The sequence below is a fragment of the Aspergillus lucknowensis genome, assembly GCF_044049455.1.
Source record: "Aspergillus lucknowensis strain CBS 449.75 chromosome Unknown BJX67scaffold_16, whole genome shotgun sequence".
NCBI classification, from domain to species: domain Eukaryota; kingdom Fungi; phylum Ascomycota; class Eurotiomycetes; order Eurotiales; family Aspergillaceae; genus Aspergillus; species Aspergillus lucknowensis.
Window position 1 is genome coordinate 269,797 of NW_027263560.1, and position 22,794 is coordinate 292,590.

Below are 22,794 nucleotides of genomic sequence, written 5' to 3' on the forward strand. Positions count from 1 at the left end.
TCTGAATGGTCTGAAGCGGCAGCTGCTCCATTTAGTTCAGGTCACTCTTCATTGTTCCCGAGGGTCATTATGTTTGTGGTGGTTATTGTTGTTGTTGTGCTCTTGGTGAGGAACAAAAGCAAGCTTAGAGCCTAGAAGGAAGAACAAAAGAGCATTCAATGGTACAACGTTCTTCATACCATCTAATACGCCTCCGTAGCGCAATGGTCGACAAAGGGCCATGCTTCTCCAGATACTCGTCCCGACTTTCTTCCTCTCATGTCTATTCAGAACGCGACCTCTTGGTTTAACCGAGGATCGAGACTGCACCCTGGTTCTGGGGAGTACTGAGGCTGTGGCAAACCGAGTCACATGATATGCTTTGGCATATCAAAGGTGGCAAGCCCGTGCAAGGTACATCGACCGGAGTTCAGGCTCGGTGTCGAATCTTGATTCTCTGACGCTGATACTTGGTTGGCGCTCCTCCGTGTTACACAGTGTACAGTCTCGCATTCTGTGCTAAAGTGGGGGCGGAGAGGCAGGTATCATGGAGCCATCGTCGGCGGTCTTCTGTCCTCTTTGAAAAGGGTCTGAAAGGGTCGTGATAATCCCCGCTCCCACACAATAACAGTCAAGATGGATATTTCGCGTGCAGCATTTGAATCCTTGCCGTGAAAGACCCTACCAAGATCTGGAGAACCACGCAGTCAAGCTTCGAAGGAAACGTGTGGCCAGCCCTTGAGTCTCGGGCGTTTTCATTGGCAGTCCGCTTTTTTGGCGGTGGACATCAATTTTTCTGTCTTTTTGCCTTCGCTGTTCATGGTCAAAGAAAGGCCTGAGCCTGGAGCGAAAAAAAATTTCATCATTACCAGTCACCACTGGCAGGAATCCCGTCCTGAGAAGGCAATTTTCTTCGCAACCCGTGGGACCAGTAGAACAGGAGAGCCAGAAGAGAAACTCCCAGCCTTGCCATCCAGTCATACCATATTTCGTGGGCGGTAATTTAATGATACAGCGTCTGCTTGACTGACAGTTGCGGACTAAGCCTTTTTCTTGCCTCTTCGCCCACAAACCTTGTTACTTCCACTTTTCTTCCTCCCTCTTCATCCTCCTTCTTCAACCCCCTTCTTCTCCTCCAACCCTCATACTAAAATTCCCTTTCCCCTTTCAAGTCTCAACCTCCATACTATCTCCCTCTTTAGTGGTTTTCCTTCCTCCCTCCTTGTTGCACTTAATAGAGGGTTAGATCTGGGAGATCACCTTGTTTTCTCTCATTAACGCTTTCTCTTGCTGTGTCACTCATCCACCTGTCGATTCCTGTGTCCTACTTCTCAATACAATTCCACTGAATCGTCTTTCGCTCTCATTTCTCCTTGTACTAAACTGTGAGAACTCCTGCAACGTCTTTACCAACTCATTCTGAGCAAGAGCTGATCCACCTTTGGAAGAAATCACTTTCTGCATCTCACGTTCGTTCCAGCTAGGCCCCCGTCTGCTTCCACGACGCCTTTAGGCTTACCTGCGGTGGTTTTATTAGCTTGTCAAAAATCGCAAAAATGGCCGACGGCTTAAACATGGGCGGCCTTACTATCAACGAATCTCAGCATGCACCTGCGCCTGGGGGTAATCCTCCAGGTGGTGGCCGCGCTGCGTATATCCCTCCACATCTCCGTCAGCGCCAGGTTGGTGCAAATGCGGAAGCCGCAGCTCCTCCCTTTGGTGCCCCCAGGTACGTGCATTAGATTTGTCCGATCACATTAATAGGGCCTTGCACGCCGTTTGGCTTTGAGAATTACAATCGCTGACTCTTGTGGTTCATCTCAGAGGAGGCCCTCGTGGTGGCAACTGGGCCAACGCCAACGCTCCTGATTTCAGTCCCCGCGGTCCCAATGGTAATACCAGCTGGAAACCCACTGAAGGCGCTCGCCCGTCCTTTAACCCAGATGCTTACGGAAACCCAGGTCATGGAGGCGGCTACGCTGGTGCCTCAGCCCGAGGCTCTGGAGATGGCCAGTGGCGTGACGGCAAGCATATCCCTGGTCCCGCGAACGCCCGTCTAGAGCGCGAATTGTTCGGTATCCCTAATGATCCCACAAAGCAAAGCACTGGAATCAACTTTGCCAACTACGACGACATTCCTGTTGAAGCATCCGGCCACGACGTCCCGGAGCCCGTGAACACATTCACCAATCCTCCCTTGGACGACCATCTTATCTCGAATATCAAACTCGCTCGCTACCAGACCCCCACCCCTGTCCAGAAGTATTCGATCCCTATCGTGATGAACGGCCGTGACCTAATGGCTTGTGCTCAGACTGGTTCCGGAAAAACTGGGGGTTTCCTTTTCCCCATCCTATCCCAGGCCTATAAGAATGGACCTGCTGCAGCCCCTGCTCAGGCAGCTGGTCAGTACGGTTACGGTCGCCAGCGCAAGGCGTACCCGACATCCCTTATCCTGGCTCCAACTCGTGAGCTAGTGTCCCAGATCTTTGACGAGGCCCGCAAGTTCGCATACCGCTCTTGGGTCCGCCCTTGTGTCGTGTATGGTGGTGCAGATATTGGTTCTCAGCTGCGCCAAATTGAGCGTGGCTGTGACCTCCTAGTTGCTACTCCCGGTCGTCTAGTAGATCTCATCGAGCGCGGCCGCATCTCTCTCGTCAACATCAAGTATTTGGTTCTTGACGAAGCTGATCGCATGTTAGACATGGGTTTCGAGCCCCAGATTCGTCGCATCGTTGAGGGCGAGGATATGCCTAATGTCAATGAGCGCCAGACTCTCATGTTCTCAGCCACCTTTCCTCGGGATATCCAGATGCTGGCTAGAGACTTCTTAAAGGATTATGTTTTCTTGTCCGTCGGCCGTGTAGGATCTACTTCCGAGAACATCACTCAGAAGGTGGAATACGTCGAGGATCACGATAAGCGCTCCGTCCTGCTGGACATTCTCCACACCCACGGCACTACTGGCCTTACGCTTATCTTCGTCGAAACTAAACGTATGGCTGACGCCCTGTCCGATTTCCTTATCAACCAACGCTTTCCTGCTACTGCCATTCATGGTGACCGCACCCAGCGCGAGCGTGAGCGCGCTCTCGAGATGTTCCGCTCCGGCCGCTACCCGATCTTGGTCGCCACTGCCGTTGCTGCTCGTGGTCTCGATATCCCGAACGTCACACACGTGATTAATTACGATCTCCCGACCGATATTGATGATTACGTCCACCGCATCGGCCGTACCGGTCGTGCTGGTAACACTGGTATCGCCACCGCTTTCTTCAACCGTGGCAACCGTGGTGTCGTGCGTGACTTGATTGACCTCCTCAAGGAGGCTCACCAGGAAGTTCCGTCTTTCCTGGAGAGCATTGCCCGTGAAGGTAGCGGCTATGGCGGTCGTGGAGGCCGCGGAGGCCGTGGTCGTGGCGGCAATGCCACTCGTGACATGCGCCGTATGGGCGGAAACATGGGTGGTCCTCCTTCCTACAGCAGTGGTGGTGGCTTCGGTGCTCCTGCCGGTAGCTATGGTGGTGGCTATGGAGCTCCGCCTTATGGCGGCGGCTACGGCGGCGGCTACAGTGGTGGCGGTTATGGCAACCCATCTGGGCCCACTGGTCCTTCTTCATGGTGGTAAACGAGACGTTGTGGTCTTTGATACAGCCGCCAGGGCCGACCCTCCCGCCATATCTCTTCAGTACCGGCTTTGTCATGACTACGATGACTTGACTTGAGTTTCTTTTTGTCGCTCCGCTTAACCCCCTTGAGCAAACCCGCGGTGTCACTTGCTATTTTCCTTGCATTTCGCAAATATCGTCGATATTCCTCTTATTTGATTTTAGACATGGCTTTCGATGTGGTCCAGACTCCTCGCACTACTCTCGGCTTTATCAACCAATCATCGAGCGTATCCGGGTCGGCATTGCATGGACATCATAGACTGCGTTGGCTTTCTCCTACGACCGCTTCTACCAGATACCCATTTTGTTCTTAGGCGGTCACATGGAGATTGACGACGCGTGCCGAGCAGGCTTTCCGGCTTTTCCGTGTGAAGCGAAGTGCATTTCATGATTTTCCTCTGCTTGGTGCTACAGCAACTGCATCGGCCGTGTCTTACACCATAGAATTTTTTTCTCTGTTTCGGTATTCTCAAGGGGTTGTTCTTATTCTCGCCTTTGGTTTTTTCTTCTACACATACTCCCGTGCGTTTCTGTTGAGGCTACACCTCCTTCCCCAACCTACGTCTTGTCTTCTTGTGCAGTGAAAAGCTTACGGGAAAGAAGTCGACTTCTACGGAACCTGGGCCTTCTCGATTTTGTTTTTGTTTTCTTTCCTATGTTCTTCTCTTTTTATTTTCCCTTTTCACGAACTGCGGGCTTCCTCGGCGAGTATCGGTTTCTTCGCACTACGTTTATGAAACAGCGGTGCACGAGAATCATGACACATGGGTGATAGAGAGACGGGATTCTTTGCATTGTTTCCGGCGTTGGCTTGCTACTGGTTCCACCAAAATCTACACAGGTGTCTTGTGGAGGCTGACATTGATCGGGATCTCTCTTTTGTTATGGTCACTACTCGGATCCGTGGAGGATGAGAACATTGCTCTGGCACTACTCGTGATTGTGCTGGTGAGCAGACATCTATCGTCTCATATCAGTAGCAGTTTAGGTTATAAGGGGCATACCGAAGACGACCCTGCTTCCAGAGAATATGGGCGTCGAGAAGGAGCTAGTCGCAAATTAACCCGAAAAGTTTGATGCTCCTCTGTGCGTGTAGAGTGTTTTCGTAAAGTAATGAAGTGGGATCGCCCGAGACTCGAATACCATCGATCAAGATGAAGTAAAAGGTGAGAAAGACAGACATGAACCTCCAAAGTTCTCAAGTGGTCGGCAGGAGTCCGCCCTTTTTGAAGAACTGATCCTCGTGGAGCCAACAATCAAAGCGGAGTGAAAATTACCAAGATTACCAATCATGACAGTTACTAGTAGTAAACGTCCAGCGGACAGTTCGTCGGATTTCCTGAGACTTCAGACCACCAACCGACGATTCCACTGGCAGGAATGGATCGATAATCGCGTCCCAGCCTCAAATCACCTGAAGCACCACAGCTCTTTCGTCTCCTTCCACCCTTCGTCTCCCTCCCGCCTTCTCTCATCCTTCACCTACTCCTCTCCTCCCTTCCTGCTTTCCCCTGCTGCTATCTTCAACCCGGTTAAAACCGTCAAGCTCATCCCGTTACTATTCCAGCCTACTTCTTTGACTATCATAGCTCCCCGTCTCGGGTTTCTTGACTTCTATCGAGTGCGGTTCGCGTTCTTAGGGCACGGGGCAAAAGCTCTAACTCGCGGACGCCCGTCCCAGTCTTATCTCAGCTACATTATCTCTCTATTGAGGAATTGACCCCTACACGACCCCGGTATCGCGATGGCCGATATCGAAACTGCCGGCGCAGACGATTCATTTGCGCAGTCCGAAACGCACGATGAACAGCCAATTCACAATATGACGGTAGGAACAAGACGCCAACCAAATGGAACGATAGGGTCGGTCTATTCAGGGAACAAAATCAGACACCTCAAGAAGGAGGATGGTATTCCTCTGTGGCGCAAAGATATCCAACATCAGTTCCTCAAGCTTGTCTTTGAAGACAAGACGCCGGTCTTTACCCGCTGGCCTGATGGACAGAAGAACCTGGATTTTGCTGATATCTACATTGATGCCATGGCTAGGAGTAGCAAGACCAGCAAGATCCTTAAGGACAAGCTTCAAAGCGATAAGCAAGCAGCGATTAGCATGGCCATGGTTTGCCTGCTCGTCAACTTTGGGAGAATGAACACAACACTCAACTGTACGTTCTTTTTGTCTACTTGATCCTGTCTATACCCTTTTTACCCCCGCAACAGTGAAATATGTAATGCTCATCCCATCTTATCGCAGTTTTCCCTGAGATGCGTGCTCAGCTGCGAACCTACCATTCCATTCCCTCCTTACAAGCGCATCAGGACCCAAACGCATACAAACAGCTGCAGGATGCTCCTCGTCTTAAGTCTATCCTCAAGGGTGCGTCGGAGGATGTCGACCAACCGAATACTCTGGAGAAGATCAAACGGGAAAAAGTTCCTCGTACCAACCCTGTCAACCTGATTTTCGTCCTAGCACAATATGCGCCCAAAGTATCCGAGATGCATTTCTTTCCTCCACGCGACTTTTTCGATCTTGTGATGAGATCCACATTGAGCAGTCAGAGCCGCGCGAAAGCCTTCCTTTGGTTGATGTGGTGGTATCTAGAGAGCGACTTCTCTCGTGAAGCTGCTCTTAATAATCCCTTCGGCCCAGGTCTTGAGGGTGAGGGAACAGGGGGCTTGCCGGTCAAAGTCCCCGCTTTTCAGATTCTCACAGAGGAGCAGGCAAATGCTGAAAACATTGACACTCAATCCGAAATTGAATACGGGGAGGTGAAGCGCCTGGAGCGCAAACGTATGCTACCGTCAATATCCGGAGCTTGAACTACCACTGACTACTTTCTAGGGATTCTGGAGGAGGATGAGCCTACACCAAGAGCACCAAAACGCTCCAAGAAGAGTAAGCTTTCCTAAGTTTTCCTAATTTTCATTCTTCTTTACCAGTTGTCATTCTTGTTGAGCTCTTCCCTAACGCGCTCGCTTCGTAGTGCCGTATTGGGAGTTTCAGTACTTGAAGCAGATGGAGCCTGGTGAGCTGCTTTAGTATGAAGCAGTGAGATTCTTGTCACTAAAACTTTACAGGCACCAAAATCTCTCTCCGTCAGTTCAACAACAAAGGGGAAGCCTTCAGGGCAGCGGCAGACTCCGATGACCTGATTGAGTTCCGAAATCCCGATGGAACGATTCGATCCACTGTGAAGATGCCTAGGGATGAAGATTACGGATACCAAGCTGGCAGCCTGGATGGCCCCTCACCACGCCTCGTATTAAAGACTAAGGCCGAGCAAACGCCCGATGCTGCTTCGCCCGCGCCCCCAGGTTCGGGTCATCCTGTCCTAAATCGGTTTATCACGGAAGCCTCCCCAAATCATCAAGGTTCAAGTCGACGACCCCGGCCCCTTACGCAACACCAGTTAGCTGTCGAGCGGAATCGTCGGCAGCGGATTGAGTATATTCTGGCCAAACGGAAAAGTGATGCATATCGTGTGCTTCGTCAAAAGAGGGAGAACGAAATTCCGTTTGCTCGATATGGGCGCCTCCTGCAAAATCTCCCTGATGGTTATGACACGGATGACGAGAAATCCTGGGGGAAAGCAGGGATTTTGCCAAATCCAGAGGAAGAAGAGGATTTCGGCGAATGTGCAAGCTATTTCTTATCCGTAATTCGAAAGGCATCCAGACGACTAGATCGCTGGGACCATGAAAACGCGAATGGGCCAAGGAGAGACCGAAAGAAGGAACGCGAAGAGCGACAGAAAGCGAGAGAAGAGGCAATGGACATAGAAGACGTTATCGAAGGTAAACTGTCTTCCCGAAGCAGAGCCCGAGCTCAACGAAATGCGAAGCGCAAGCTCGCTCGGGTGGCCGCGGCGGCATCAACTCCAGCAGGCGCAATCTCAAAGGCTTCGACGTCCCGCTCCAAGGGTAACCCAGGCCAAGATCAGCGTGATGGTAGAGGCGCGGGATCAGCTACTCTCAGTGCTGATAACGCTGGCTTGGACACACCTAGTCGTGATGAAGCCCTGTCACCTGCCGCCGGAGACATCGAGGGAGAAGAGGGTCTTGAGGGTCTTGATGACATTGATCGCGAGCTTCTGGGCGAAAATAGTGGCGATGAAGATGCGATGCCCCGAGGAGCTCAGGCATTACGCTCCGCTGGGCCAGGCTATGATGACAGTTTTCTAGGTGGAGACGGAGATGAGGACGCGGATGCCTTGTCCTCGGATGAAGAAGATGAGGACGCGGAAGACGAGGAGCTAGATGAAGCTGATGTTGACATGGAGGTGGAGGGCGATGCCGACGAGAATTCGTCTATTCACGACGGCGGAGAACGTGACGCAGCAAGTGAGGTTTCGGGAGCCGACGATAGACCGGGATGGGCTTGAGGCTTGGACGAGCTGTTGTCTGAGCATCATGGAGCCCGTGCGCCGTCGACCTGGTACTTTGGCTCTCGCAGATGCCCATAATGTGTGGGATCTCAAGTCTTCTTTCTTCTCTATTTTCTCGAAACTCGGGACTCTCCGGTGTTCGAAGCATTTTTTTGTGCCTATCCTTTCACCTATTCACTCTATATTTCATGATGACTTTTTTCTGTTCTCCTCCTTCATTTCTCCTCATTATCTTGTATTCAGTATCCTACGCTTCAATTCAGGCCAAAGATAGAAAGAGACTCATCATATTGAATCCGCCGCCGCGAATGTTCGTCTCCCAGCTCTGGAATCATGGGCAATGGTAAGAGACAGGAGAGCACAGCACGAAAAGAAACAACCCCTTGCTCGGAGACGTCATGGCCTGCTGGTGGGATCAGGGATTGGTGTGACCAGAGAAGATCAGCAGATGGAGAGCACGATGCAGTTCCTCCGAAAGGAAGAATGCTGTTGTGTCCTTTCTCCTGTGGCTGCAGGAGTCACTGAGTGGGCGGCGACGACTCGTGGTTGCAGCACATGACCTGACGAGGAATTGAGAGTCATCAACGCCTCTCACTCCACACTTCCCGAGGGCCTCAACAGAGCGTTCGTGGCAATCCAGAATCTCTGCACAGGTGGATGGTCATTCGCCTGCTTGTGGATACTGTATTTGCTTTGTAATTTGCACAACGGCTAGAAGTAGACAGCAAGTGAAGCCATCGTGTTGGCCCTGGACATAACTACAGAATACAATCCTGTCCCTGTTTCTGGGAGAAGCTGAATTTCACGCGACTGCCTCAACACGCTGGGACCTGGAGGATCCCATTCAACAAAAAAAAAAACAAAAAGGGAAGAAGACCTTCATCTTCCATCCACGATTATTATTCCTGCCCACCGTCCGCTCCCCCAGCCGGAGGTTCCACACAGCAAATCTTGCACCACCGCAGTTTCACCTTGCAACCACTCGCGACACATTCCTCCTCCCCAGGCGCTCCTCCTAACAACTCTCTTTCTCCTCTACTGCTGCGACTCCTGTGAGAAAAGCCCAGAGCATTGACTCCTTCTCATCTCTTTGGATGCTTCTCACTCGCACTGGGGCCTACTCTTTTTATTTTCACCATACATTCTAAAACTCGCCACTCATTATACTCAACTCCGCCTCGAATCCGGACTCCGACCTCTTTGCAAGCGCGATCCCTTCGCAACATCCCACGCTCAGTGTTTAACCCAAATTAGCTATCCCCAAGTCGTGAGGCCCTGAGAGAATCCGCTTCTCACCGGACTTCAGACCTCACAATCAGAAGTTGGATTTAAAAGGCGCCAGTTGCCACATATTCATACGCGTTAGCCGCTACCATCAGTTTTTTTTTCGCTCCCTCGTGCTTCGCTCGCCATGTCCGACGAAATTCCCCTCATTCGCCCTCGCCCTCAGCGAGTGTTCAACGTCAACGACTCCTCCGGATCCTCAACCCCGGCCGAGCCTTCCAACCCGGACGGTCTGACCCCCAGGGAACCCGGATCGACCGCAATCAGTCGCAATGGGTCAATAATGAACTTGACTTCCTCGACATTATACGGCATCTACTCCCCCACAGCCTTTGAGAGCATTCGGGACGACTACAGCCCCTGGGGGACCGAATCAGGGGTACAACGGCCCAGTCTAGGGAGCCCCAAGGTTCAGCCAGCATTGGGAAGAGCAGAATCTGCTGCCCTGCGCCGTACTCGATCTCGTCTTAGTTATGGATTATTCCGCGGTGTTATTCTGCCACAGGCGCTCCGAAGCACCCTTCTTTTTGCCTTCGGTGTAGCGTACGGTATTATCACTATCCATCTCCACGAGAATCACTGGATTACTCCAGTGAAACTTGACTATACTCATTTCTACGGGTCATGGCAATATCTTGGCCTATGGGGCATTACTGGGGTTGCCATTGGCAATGTACTTCCCTTGCTGGATTCCTACCAAGACAGCGGCGCAGCCGATGACATGACTCGAGAAAAGCGGTCGAACAATGACCAAGATTCCCCCGAGCTTGCTATTTCCTGGCCCGCAGTGGTTCGCAGTGTCGGAGCTTTTGTGGGAATTGCGTTTGCTATGGTAGGCTAATTCGTTTGTTTGCATGCGATTCTGTCGAAACGTTGACTAACCGTAATATTTCCTGCAGCGTCGGACGCCCTGGGAATCCACAACTCAGGCCTCCCTTACGCTGGCCCTCGTTAATCCCGTTTTGTGGTATCTCATTGACCGCACCACGACCGGTTTCATCTTGTCGACCACCCTTGGAGTTGGTGGCATGGGCCTCCTGTTGGGCCTAAAGCCCGATTTGATCCCCTCGAACGAAACATCTGCTTCGGCGGTTCCGTCACTGAACAGGACCGGACTAGAAACTGCACTCGTGGCTGGGATCACGCAGGAGAGTGTAGCGGTTCGAACATGGGTTGCGAGCGTTCTCTTCTGCGCCATCGTCTGCTTTGGAAACATTGGCAGACAGCTCGCTTTTGGGCGTCCTGAGACAATGAAGTCGTGATTTTAGCTTAGTGCATTATTACTGAGATCGAACCCCATCTACAGGGAGTAAATATACGTTTCGGGATACTCTTCTCTTAATTCCCACGCGCTCCTCAAGCGTGCTAAATACCCGGTTCTACCAGCGTCGGGTGAGCAAACAGGTAAATCGTCAACGCTAGACATCCATTCCAAGCAGAGAACTTGGTTCAAGCCATAAAACCCGACTACGATATCGACTTAACGGCATTCCGGAGACAAGAAGGTGTAGAACCAATCATTGCAGTCCCTCCCACCAAGCCCTGAGGCCAGGCAGACACTGCACCCAAGATCGATACTCTGCAAATTGCAGTCGTTCTCCATTCTATGTGACGATTTCCATACTTCATAGGCACCAGCCAGCCCCGTAGGGAGAGGAGATCCCTCGTAGGAACGCTTTTTGCAGAATGTTGGTTTTGCGTTGTTCATGAAGAAGAAAAGGGAAAAGGAAATCCTCGCGAAATTTTTGTGGTGCATTTGTTTGTGGTTGTGGTGATCCGTGCTTATATCCACGTGATCTGCCACACCCGATGATATTATGCATAATTTAAAAGTGACTACTAAGCGGATTTATGCGAGCTATGCGCAATGCAGGAATGGGTCCGAAAACGGCCATGCAAGGGAACAGCCCCGCGGTGGGAGAGAATGTGAGGGAATCAGCATTTTCCGCTGTTATTTTCGTAGAGCTTGACTATTGAGGGACATACTTTCGCTTTGGAGAATACTGGACCTTTCTTCCTCGGCCTTACTTGTTTAAGCATTGTAGTCTGTCCTCACAAGAACTCGTGCTCTCGAAGGCTAGGTCGTAGTGGGGAGCTCCTGACGCTCCCGATCTTTTTCTGCTTTCTTCTTTTCGCCTGATCATCGTCAGGTCCTCACTTCTGCTCTTCTTCTGAGGTTAAGGCCGTCGCTGTCAATTTCTCATCATGTCACAGCAAAAGTCAGGTGAGCCATTGGATATCCTATCCCCTCTTCCCAAGTACACGATCTGGAATCTCCCCAGCTCTATGCCAAGTACGGACTTGGTTCACCTCCGACCCCACTGTTGACAATTCCCTGACTTTTCGTTTGTGTGTTGGGGATCTGGGAGACTTCGGCTAATGATATGGTTTCTCACTCTAGCCATTCTATCCGTCTACGACAAGACCGGTCTTCTGGACCTCGCAAAGGGCCTTGCTAAGCACAATGTCCGACTACTTGCGTCCGGCGGCACCGCGAGGATGATTCGGGAGGCAGGATTCCCAGTTGAGTGCGTTCCCTTTTGTCGATATGAGCCGTTTCACTGCCTCTTGGTTCAGTGCTGTGATCGTGATGGATGGGACATATGACGGGCACGTGTGTTGTCCTGCAGCTGACGGGTACCAGGGATGTTTCAGCGATTACCCATGCACCCGAGATGCTCGGGGGCCGTGTGAAGACCCTCCATCCTGCCGTTCACGGCGGGATCCTTGCCCGTGATATCGAGTCCGACGAGAAAGACCTGGCCGACCAGAACATTGCCAAGGTCGACTTTGTAGTCTGCAACCTGTACCCGTTCAAGGAGACCGTCAACAAGGTCAATGTCACGATAGAAGAGGCCGTGGAGGAAATCGATATCGGCGGAGTGACTCTGCTCCGTGCCGCCGCTAAGAACCACTCTCGCGTCACGATTCTGTCAGACCCCCAGGATTACCCTGAGTTCTTGAAGGAGCTTGAGGCTGGAGAGATTACCGAGGCCAGTCGCAGGTCATACGCCCTCAAGGCCTTCGAGCACACTGCAGACTATGACACCGCTATCTCCGGTTTCTTCCGCAAGCAGTATGCTGGCAACGGCAAGAAACACCTCTCTCTGCGTTATGGAACAAACCCTCACCAGAAGCCTGCGTCAGCCTCGACGCCTCAAGGCAAGCTTCCGTTCAAGACTCTCAATGGGTCCCCAGGCTATATTAATCTTCTGGATGCGCTCAATGCGTGGGCTCTTGTCAAGGAGCTGAAGCAAGCTCTTGGTTACCCTGCCGCTGCCAGTTTCAAGCACGTGTCTCCGGCTGGTGCCGCTGTGGGTGTTCCTCTTAGCGACAAGGAGCGCAAAGTCTACATGGTTGACGATATTGCCGGAATCGAGTCTTCTGGCTTAGCCCAGGCCTACGCGCGTGCTCGTGGAGCCGACCGCATGTCCAGCTTTGGCGACGTTCTTGCCCTTAGCGACGTTGTTGATGTTACAACAGCCAAGATTATCTCCCGTGAAGTTTCCGACGGTGTCATTGCCCCAGGATACGAGGAGGAGGCTTTGGAGATCCTGTCCAAGAAGAAGGGAGGCAAGTACCTCGTACTTCAGATGGACGACTCTTATGTTCCTGCCGGTGAGGAAACCCGCACCGTCTACGGCGTACAGCTCAGCCAGCACCGGAACGACGTTGTAATCTCTCCCCATAAGACATTCAACACTATTGTCACTCCAAAGGATCTTAAGACACTCCCCGATGCCGCTCTGCGGGACCTCACTGTGGCAACCATTGCCCTGAAGTATACCCAGTCGAACTCTGTCTGCTATGCCCTCAACGGCCAGGTCGTCGGCCTGGGAGCCGGCCAACAGAGCCGTATTCACTGCACCCGCCTGGCCGGTGACAAAACCGACAACTGGTGGATGCGCTTCCACGACCGCGTCGTGGGCATCAAATGGAAGGCCGGCACCAAGCGTGCCGATAAGAGCAATGCAATTGACCTGCTTTGCTCCGGCCAGACTCCCCGCAACGAGATCGAGAAGGCCGAATATGAGCGTGTCTTTGAGGAAGTCCCCGCCCCATTCACACAGGAGGAGCGAGAGGATTGGCTCAAGCAGCTGGGCGAGGTTGCCGTTTCGTCCGACGCCTTTGTAAGTGATGCCGCTTTGCGCCCATAACTTGTGCTAATTTTCTAACAGTTCCCCTTCATTGACAATGTCTTCCGTGCCTCTCGTTCTGGCGCGAAGTACATTGCTGCCCCTAGCGGCAGCCAGAACGACGGTCCTGTCTTCGAAACCGCTGAGAAGCTCGGTATCGTGTTCGTCGAGCAGGGCACCCGCCTCTTCCACCACTGAACTCCCAGCCCCTCCCTGTTTATAGCGGCGAGATATTCTGTAACCCAGAGAAAGGAAAAAAAAAAAAAAAGGAAGAAAAGAAGGACGCCAAGGTTTAAATCACCACCGGAAATTAGGGTCGTATTGACGTTGTTGCGCTGCTGCACTTGATGACCAGAAATGAAAGTTGTCACGACCTACTTTCAATATGGCTTGTGCCGAGTCAAGGATGTTGTATTATTTTATGTAGCGAGTGACGAGAGAACCTAATGCCAGATTCCCCACTTCTTGAGTTGGGCTCGTGTGTCCAGGCCATTGCCAGCAAAGTCCATTGGGGCCGACAGATGTTAGCATACAAAGAGCTTTATTGAGAGTGTTCCAAGTCTTATCGTGTCGAGAAATCGGGGCATTCATGCACCTGACCGGACCGAAAGAATAATAATATGTATTTATTTTGGCGGGTGGCTTCGCCAGAACGGGGTCTCGCCCCGCAAACAGGCAGGGGGCCAAAAACGCTCCAGGCCTGATTGGTGGCGTGGCTGGATTGCATGTGCCCAGGTGCTGGGTGGGAGAGTTCAGGTTCCGAAAGCAGAACCAGGGGTTGAAAGGGGTGAAAAAAGGCAACAAAAAACTGCTCCCACGCGGATTCGAACCGCGGACCTCATGATTACTAGTCATGCGCTCTACCAACTGAGCCATAGGAGCCCATTAAGGGTCATCTACAGCAAGGTTATTTAATTAGCAAAAGCTAATACGGTCAAGGCCGTCTTAAGTTATGGACAATGGGACTTCGAGAGCAGAGGACTGTGAATACGCGTTGATTGACGTAGGCCGGTTGGGTGGATAACTTTTCATCCTCCATGGCATTCCCCCTCGGAACATGAAACTCAATTGGGATACATATACCGGCACGGGTATCGGGTGCGTGGTGTATCATCTGATCGCTCTGATGCGGACGAGTGACATGAACTCTCGCCGGGGACTGGGGCGTCAGTTCAACCCAGTAGCCAATCATCACGAAATCAGGCTGCATTCATGTGCATTTGAAGAGCTGTGCTTGAACTTTTCCTCCTAAATGGAACGTTAATAGTCTGCTCCATAACCCCGGTCAAAACTTCGGTTATTCCGGTCCGTTGGCGGGTGACTGTGTTGAAGGGTTGAATTCGCGCGCCCGGACAAACTCTCTCATCAACTGGGAAAAAAGAATTCAAAAGTCGAAAATCATACTGTACCGGGGGGGAATGATAGGCTGCCCATGGAGAACGCCCGCGAGCCTGAAGGGAAATTGGCCGGGCGATTGATCGAGTCGTTCAAGTCTGTACAGACCGTGGCACCTTCCTGTGGTAAATACGGCTGTTGTAAACACCAAATGGGGCACGGAAATCATTATGATCACGGACAAAGTTCGAGATAGAGCGGAAGTCTATACGCTTAGTAGTTATGCGGAAACCGGCTTAACTTCATCACGGTATAGAAGCCAGCGGAAACTGGATGCCTTTGACCGCGGATGGGGAGGAGCAGTGATTGGAGACAGGCCTAGTGCCCCCCGAGGCCGGCATCAATCTAGGCTCAATTAGGCCATCTCGTGTCAAGTGAGGTACCCTAGTGTGTGGTTGAGCAGAACCATGGGCTGACCGACCGCGGCACTGGTTCGCCTAAATAGCCGATTTAAGTTAGTACAAAAAAGGTATAGCGCACACAAATAATCTTAGTCTTAATTTCCCCTGATATCGCATTTGGATTCATCTAAAATTTACCAATTGCTCCTATGGCTCAGTTGGTAGAGCGCATGACTAGTAATCATGAGGTCCGCGGTTCGAATCCGCGTGGGAGCAGGTTCTTTTTCGCCATCCATATCATGGGTCATGATGTAGAAAGGCCAATTGAGTTTATTATTTTCTGCCGTGTTTTGCTTCAACCCGTTCAATCAGCTTCCGTATTATTTTTGCCTCAGGCTAGGGTACGGAACACTCTGGCAGCGAAGCTTGGAGTTTCCCCAAAGTTGGTTCCATTGATGGAAGAGGGGCTCTGTGGTCCGATGGGAAGGCTGCAGAAATCAATTACGGTGAGCTTGGCTGAAGAAATGCTGCTCTCATGTAACTGCAGGAATATTGCGGGTGACTGAGCCTGTGAATTCCCCTTTCTTGAGCAGATGTTTGACACAGAGTCTGCCATGTGCCTGTGTTTGTCTCCAAGACTTGAGAGACAATCACGAAACATATTTTTCACGAGGGAAATCTCGATGACCCAGGTTTGCCAATAATGTGACCTATATTGCCTCCATTGTTGAAATCTTGAGTGAAACCGGTCGTCCCACAGTATAAGAGAAAGGAGAACTCTCCTCTGAAGCTAGATCTGGATCTCATCCACAACGGTCTCTGCCAGACCTCCTCGCATACCTGGCCTGCGCAGAGTAAAGTTATTGGCTGCAAGACTTTGCTTTTTGATCTCCCTCCAAGCCATTGTGCAGTGGGTTTAAACAGACTCAGTTTGCCGTTACCTTACCTCAATCTCATTTACCGACTCTTAATTGAACCAGCAAACGATTTAGTCAAGTTCCTCTCGCTTGCCGTTTGCATGACTACTGGTAGCTCAGACACCGGCCACGTGCACGTGACGGGCCCATAAACGACACCTCAGCAACGGACCACGCCTGCCTCCTGAGGTCACCTTCCGCTTCCCCAGTTCCTTCCTGCTGGTTCACCTTTCCCTAATTTCTTCCTCCTCACTCCGCCTTCTGAGCTCCTCTCCCCCCTACTCTCTTTTCTGCAAATACTCAATTCCTCCCTTCTATACCTCATTTCCTGAATTTCAGTCTCTTGATTTGCTTGGCGTTTTTCGGGTTGATGAGGTCGTGGTGCGGCCCTTGTAAATATGGCTCCTCTTCCCATCAAATTCACGGAGCTTCTTAATGTGTGTCCCTTTGTTCCGACCGCCTCGTGATATATTGATGGCTGGGAAACTAACCCCTGGCCTCTCCTGCAGTTGACGAATGCCGAAATCGCGGTATGCACTCCCACCCTCTCACGCGTGGCCTTACCCCATGCTATGGACGCCATAATCTCGACATTGTCATGCCGTGTCCTCGATACCTACTAACGCCACGTCTTTAACAGCCGGCGTCGATTGGTTTCAACTCATGTGTATGTCTTGTCCTGCATCCCATCGACCCGCTTTCGTCTACCGCTAACGTCCGCGGTCTTGAAGACTCTAGAATCGGATCACTTCGTCTGCGTCCGCCAAAAACTGGACGAAAATGATAAGCCCCAGGTTGTTATCATTAATCTAAAGAACAACAATGAAGTCATCAAGAGGCCCATCAATGCGGACAGTGCAATCATGCACTGGACCAAGAATATCATTGCCCTCAAAGCACAAGGCAAGACGATTCAGATATTCGACCTGTCAGCCAAGCAGAAGCTTAAGTCTGCGGTCATGAACGAAGATGTTGTGTACTGGAAGTGGTTCAGCGAGCAAAGTCTGGGTTTGGTGACCGAATCCTCCGTCTATCACTGGGACGTCTTTGACCCCACCCAGTCTCAGCCACAGAAGGTCTTCGATCGGCTTCCGAATCTTAGCGTATGTGTTCCTACAAAGGCGATGGTCCAAATTCCAAGTATCTAGTGTCTGATAATGCGTTGCTTCTAGGGTTGCCAAATCATCAACTACCGTGTAAATGACGAAGAGAAGTGGATGGTGGTTGTTGGAATCAGTCAACAGCAGGGTCGTGTCGTTGGTTCAATGCAGCTATACTCCAGGGAGCGTGGTATATCTCAGTATATTGAAGGACATGCAGCAGCCTTCGCGTCAATCAGAGTGGAGGGCTCGCCCTTGGAACATAAACTCTTTACTTTTGCCGTGCGGACACAGTCCGGGGCTAAGCTGCAGATCGCCGAGATTGATCACCAAGAGCCTAACCCACGGTTCCAAAAGAAGGCCGTCGAGGTTTTCTTCCCCCAAGAGGCGGTCAATGACTTTCCTGTCGCAATGCAGGTTTCCCGAAGGTACGACATCGTTTACTTGGTTACAAAATATGGATTCATCCATCTTTATGATCTCGAATCTGGTACTTGCATCTTCATGAATCGGATATCTAGCGAGACAATTTTCACCACTGCCCCTGATTCCGAGTCGGCTGGTCTCGTTGGTGTCAACCGGAAAGGCCAAGTTCTGGCAGTTAGTGTTGATGAGGACAATGTCATCAAGTACTTGATGGAAAATCCGGCCATGTCCGGCCTCGCGGTCAAACTTGCGTCTAAAGGGGGGCTTCCCGGAGCCGACCACCTATACCAGCAGCAGTTTGATAGCTTGCTTGCACAAGGTAACTATTCCGAAGCTGCGAAGATCGCTGCAAACTCTCCACGAGGTTTCCTTAGAACGCCTGAAACCATCAATAAGTTCAAAAACGCCCCACAAACCGGACAGCAAATGTCGGTCATCCTCCAATACTTTGGTATGCTGCTCGACAAGGGAACTCTGAACAGGTACGAGAGTGTTGAACTCGTGCGGCCTGTCCTACAGCAGAACAGAAAACATCTCCTGGAAAAGTGGATACGTGAGAACAAGCTGGAGGGCTCTGAGGAGCTCGGCGACATTGTGCGACCCTACGACATGAATCTGGCTCTGGGTATCTACCTTCAAGCCAATGTCCCGAACAAAGTCATCGCCGGATTCGCTGAAACCGGCCAATTTGACAAGATCTTAGCCTACTCCAAGCAAGTTGGTTATCAGCCGGACTACACCCAACTCCTTCAACATATAGTGCGCGTGAACCCGGAGAAGGGAGCTGAATTCGCCACCCAGCTCGCCAACGAAGAGTCCGGTGCTCTTATCGATCTCGATCGTGTTGTCGATGTCTTTCTTGCTCAGAACATGGTACAACAGGCTACTTCCTTCCTCCTAGATGCTCTAAAGGATAACAAGCCTGAGCACGGCCATCTCCAGACGCGGCTACTTGAGATGAATCTTGTAAACGCTCCCCAAGTCGCTGATGCTATCCTTGGCAATGAGATTTTCACGCACTATGACCGTCCTCGGATTTCTCAGCTCTGCGAAAATGCTGGCCTTATCCAAAGGGCCCTGGAAAACACTGATGATTCTGCGGTGATCAAACGCAACATTGTACGAACGGACAAGCTGAATTCCGAATGGTTAATGAACTTCATTGGCCGTCTCTCAGTAGAGCAGACCTTGGATTGCATGGACACCATGTTGGAAGTCAACATTCGTCAGAACCTGCAAGCCGTGGTTCAGATCTCTACTAAGTTTTCTGATCTCATCGGGCCTGCCCGCCTCATTAGCCTCCTGGAGAAGTACCGCACTGCGGAAGGTCTCTATTACTACCTTGGAAGTATTGTGAATTTGTCCGAGGATCCCGAGGTGCATTTCAAGTACATCGAAGCTGCCACCACTATGGGCCAGATCACTGAGGTTGAGAGAATTTGTCGCGAAAGCAATTTTTACAACCCTGAGAAGGTGAAGAACTTCCTCAAGGAAGCTCGATTGACCGAACAATTACCTCTCATTATCGTTTGCGATCGTTTCAACTTCATTCATGACCTTGTCCTTTATCTCTACCAGAACCAGCAGTACAAGTCGATCGAGGTGTATGTGCAGCGAGTCAATCCTTCGCGCACAGCAGCCGTCGTTGGAGGCTTGCTCGACGTCGATTGCGACGAAGAGATTATTCGGAACCTCCTATCCTCGGTCGAAGCATCCGTAATTCCTATTGACGATTTGGTTTCTGAGGTGGAGAGCCGTAACCGGTTGAAGCTCCTTCTGCCTTTCCTTGAGAAGACCCTTACAACTGGTAACCAACAGCAAGCGGTTTACAATGCTCTTGCGAAGATTTACATCGATAGCAACAACAATCCAGAGAAGTTCCTCAAGGAGAATGACCTATACGACACTCTTATCGTTGGAAAGTATTGCGAGAAGCGTGATCCCAATCTCGCCTTTGTCGCTTACAGCAAGGGCCAGAATGACTTGGAACTCATCAACATTACGAATGAGAATGCTATGTACAGGGTGCAGGCTCGCTATCTCGTCGAAAGAGCCGACTCAGAGATTTGGTCTTTTGTTTTGAGCGAAAATAACTTGCACCGTCGATCCCTCGTTGATCAGGTGGTTGCTACTGCTGTACCAGAATCTACAGAGCCCGACAAGGTGTCGGTTGCTGTCAAGGCGTTCCTCCAGGCTGACCTCCCTGGTGACCTGATCGAACTACTCGAAAAGATCATCCTTGAGCCGTCGCCGTTCAGTGACAATGGAAGCCTGCAGAATCTCTTGATGCTGACTGCTGCCAAGGCTGACAAGGGACGCTTAATGGATTACATCCATCAACTCAATGAATTCAGCCCTGATGAGATCGCCGAAATGTGTATCTCTGTCGGTCTGTACGAAGAAGCGTTCGAAATCTACAAGAAGGTCAACAACTATATCGCCGCCGTTAATGTCCTCGTGGAGAACATTGTCAGCATTGACCGGGCACAAGAGTTCGCTGAGCGTGTTGAGCTGCCGGATGTATGGAGCAAGGTTGCAAAGGCTCAGTTGGATGGCCTTCGTGTCACAGACTCAATTGAGTCTTACATCCATGCCGGCGACCCTTCGAACTACAGTGAAGTCATTGAGACCGCAACTCATGCTGGCAAGGATGAGGAACTCGTCAAGTACCTCAAAATGGCCCGCAAGACACTGCGGGAGCCAGCCATTGACACCGGCCTTGCCTTCTGCTACGCGCGCTTGGATCAGCTCGCGGAGCTCGAGGATTTCTTGCGGTCCACCAACGTCGCTGATATCGAGACTTCTGGCGACAAAGCCTACGAGGAGGGCTATCACCAAGCTGCTAAGATTTTCTACACCAGCATCTCCAATTGGGCTAAGTTGGCCACGACACTGGTGCATCTCGAAGACTATCAGGCGGCGGTTGAGTGTGCCCGCAAGGCTAACAGCGTTAAGGTGTGGAAGCAAGTAAATCAGGCATGCGTGGATAAGAAGGAATTTCGTCTTGCCCAAATTTGCGGTCTTAACCTCATCGTTCATGCAGAGGAGTTGCAAGACCTTGTTCGACAATACGAGCGCAATGGGTACTTTGACGAGCTGATTTCTGTGCTTGAAGCTGGTCTTGGGCTGGAAAGGGCACACATGGGGATGTTTACCGAATTGGGCATTGCTCTTTCCAAGTACCACCCTGGGCGTGTCATGGAGCACCTCAAGCTCTTCTGGTCTCGTATCAACATTCCCAAGATGATCCGTGCTTGCGAGGAGGCGAACCTGTGGCCCGAGCTAGTGTTCCTGTACTGCCATTACGATGAGTGGGATAACGCCGCTTTGGCGATGATGGAGCGTGCTGCTGATGCATGGGAACACCACTCATTTAAGGATATTATCGTCAAGGTCGCAAACTTGGAGATCTACTACCGTGCGCTCAACTTTTACTTGCAAGAGCAGCCCCTACTGCTCACCGATCTGCTGCAAGTCCTGACCCCCCGCATTGACGTCAACCGTGTCGTACGGATTTTCAAGACGTCGGATAATATCCCTCTGATCAAACCTTTCCTTATCAATGTCCAGTCTCAGAACAAGAGGGCGGTCAACGATGCCATCAACGACCTGCTGATTGAGGAAGAGGACTACAAGACTCTCCGTGACTCAGTGGATAACCACGATAATTTCGACGCTGTAGAGCTGGCACAGCGGCTGGAGAAGCATGACCTCATCTTCTTTCGCCAGATTGCGGCGAACATCTACCGCAACAATAAGCGATGGGCGAAGTCGATTGAGCTTTCCAAGCAAGATAAGCTCTACAAGGACGCTATTGAGACGGCTGCTATCTCAGCCAAGCCCGATGTGGTCGAGGAGCTACTTCGTTACGTAAGTTGCTTTACGCCTTACCCATGCCATTGCGTGTTTACTGATTGTGCGATAGTTTGTGGATATTGGTAGCCGTGAATGCTACGTTGGCATGCTGTATGCTTGCTACGACTTGATCCGCCCCGATGTTATCTTGGAGATTTCATGGCGACACGGTCTCCAGGACTTCACGATGCCGTTTATGATCAATTTCCTTTGTGAGCAGACGCGCGCGATTGAGACGTTGAAAAAGGATAACGAGGAGCGGAAGGCGCGAGAGGTGACACAGAAGAAGGAGGAGGATAATACGCCTATTCTGGGAGGATCCAGGCTTATGCTAACGCAGGGACCATCCGCACCAGCACCTGGACCTCCTGTGTACGGACAAGCGAACGGGATAACGCCACAGGCTACGGGGTTCCGACCTTTTTAAACGCACGTTGTGATGTTGTACTTGAGTGATAAAGTTTTTTTTCTCATCATGTGTATTTTGATATGATCTCTCTATTCTCGACTTGTCTGGTGACCGAGGGTCCCGGCCTGGGCTGGGTTACGAGGTAGTTAATGGCATTTTCCTGATTTGGTGTACTACACAGAACGTGGGGTAGTGTGAGTACTCCGAGTAAGCACGCGTTGCCCTCAAGGCGATGCGTCGTAGATGGACGACGAAATGATAGCATGATGTGCAGATGTTGCAGGCAGTCGCAAGAGAAGAAGGCCAAAAAAGAACGATAAGACGGTGGTGGTGATTGTGTGGAAGGCTATGATTGGATGGGGAGCGGCAGAGGAATGTTGCTCCTCCTGGGCAAAATCCATCCATGGATCATTTGGGCGACGCTCCGGTGTGATGATCTGGAAAGTAGATGCAGTCTCGACAGCGTTGAGGAAGTCTTGTCCCGTCTTGGGTTTAGACAGTTTGACACGATCACAGTCTTCCCTGCTGTTCGGATGGGGGGCGGAAGTGGGTAAGCGAAGAAGGCCGAGAGTCCTCCGGAGCCCTCTGGTCCTCTCTGGAGGAAGGAGGGAATCACGAGACCTGCTCATGGGCTACAAGGAGGTACAAACTGGGGCTGGATGCATCGGGGCTCGCCCTAGTGCAACTGTCAATGACAATCGTTGGAGAGACGAAGACCGAGGCCCGGAGTCTGCTCTCAATGGCTGGAACAGCCAGCCGGACTTCCTATCCAAGTAATCTCTCGCAATCACCTTGCGGCTTTCTTCTTGCTTGGGGGATCTGTGTCATGGGAAGTATTAGCCCGAGTACCCGAGGTTCGCGAGCCAGATAGCTGGACTTCCTGAAGTACC

At 51.3% G+C, this 22,794-nt stretch overlaps 5 protein-coding genes and 2 non-coding genes across 7 annotated transcripts; 6 read left to right on the forward strand and 1 right to left on the reverse strand.

The window, feature by feature from the left end:
• The first annotated feature begins 1,248 nt into the window (after positions 1-1,248).
• BJX67DRAFT_72291 (DEAD/DEAH box helicase) lies at positions 1,249-3,738 on the forward strand. The gene is made up of 2 exons (XM_071035345.1): positions 1,249-1,708; positions 1,804-3,738. Exons 1-2 carry the CDS (start codon positions 1,536-1,538, stop codon positions 3,605-3,607), a joined length of 1,977 nt encoding a protein of 658 aa, XP_070886944.1. The 5' UTR covers positions 1,249-1,535; the 3' UTR covers positions 3,608-3,738.
• A 1,221-nt stretch (positions 3,739-4,959) lies between these two features.
• On the forward strand, positions 4,960-8,206 carry BJX67DRAFT_72162 (putative INO80 chromatin remodeling complex (Ies1)). The gene is made up of 5 exons (XM_071035343.1): positions 4,960-5,818; positions 5,908-6,447; positions 6,499-6,552; positions 6,641-6,682; positions 6,735-8,206. Exons 1-5 carry the CDS (start codon positions 5,395-5,397, stop codon positions 8,036-8,038), a joined length of 2,364 nt encoding a protein of 787 aa, XP_070886945.1. The 5' UTR covers positions 4,960-5,394; the 3' UTR covers positions 8,039-8,206.
• An 820-nt stretch (positions 8,207-9,026) lies between these two features.
• Positions 9,027-10,769, forward strand: BJX67DRAFT_72285 (INSIG family protein). The gene is made up of 2 exons (XM_071035344.1): positions 9,027-10,157; positions 10,225-10,769. Exons 1-2 carry the CDS (start codon positions 9,453-9,455, stop codon positions 10,585-10,587), a joined length of 1,068 nt encoding a protein of 355 aa, XP_070886946.1. The 5' UTR covers positions 9,027-9,452; the 3' UTR covers positions 10,588-10,769.
• Positions 10,770-11,256: 487 nt separating this feature from the next.
• Positions 11,257-14,184, forward strand: BJX67DRAFT_351783 (phosphoribosylaminoimidazolecarboxamide formyltransferase/IMP cyclohydrolase). The gene is made up of 4 exons (XM_071028939.1): positions 11,257-11,549; positions 11,727-11,853; positions 11,970-13,455; positions 13,504-14,184. The coding sequence occupies exons 1-4, from the start codon at positions 11,531-11,533 to the stop codon at positions 13,657-13,659; spliced, it is 1,788 nt and encodes a 595-aa protein (XP_070886947.1). The 5' UTR covers positions 11,257-11,530; the 3' UTR covers positions 13,660-14,184.
• An 86-nt stretch (positions 14,185-14,270) lies between these two features.
• Positions 14,271-14,343, reverse strand: BJX67DRAFT_t51. Its single transcript has one exon. It is a non-coding gene; the product is annotated as a tRNA-Thr (tRNA).
• Positions 14,344-15,400: 1,057 nt separating this feature from the next.
• BJX67DRAFT_t50 lies at positions 15,401-15,473 on the forward strand. The gene has a single exon. It is a non-coding gene; the product is annotated as a tRNA-Thr (tRNA).
• Positions 15,474-16,288: 815 nt separating this feature from the next.
• On the forward strand, positions 16,289-22,087 carry BJX67DRAFT_72498 (clathrin heavy chain). Its single transcript, XM_071035349.1, has 6 exons — positions 16,289-16,551; positions 16,624-16,644; positions 16,755-16,781; positions 16,846-17,217; positions 17,287-21,510; positions 21,566-22,087. Exons 1-6 carry the CDS (start codon positions 16,513-16,515, stop codon positions 21,920-21,922), a joined length of 5,040 nt encoding a protein of 1,679 aa, XP_070886948.1. The 5' UTR covers positions 16,289-16,512; the 3' UTR covers positions 21,923-22,087.
• Positions 22,088-22,794: the final 707 nt, after the last annotated feature.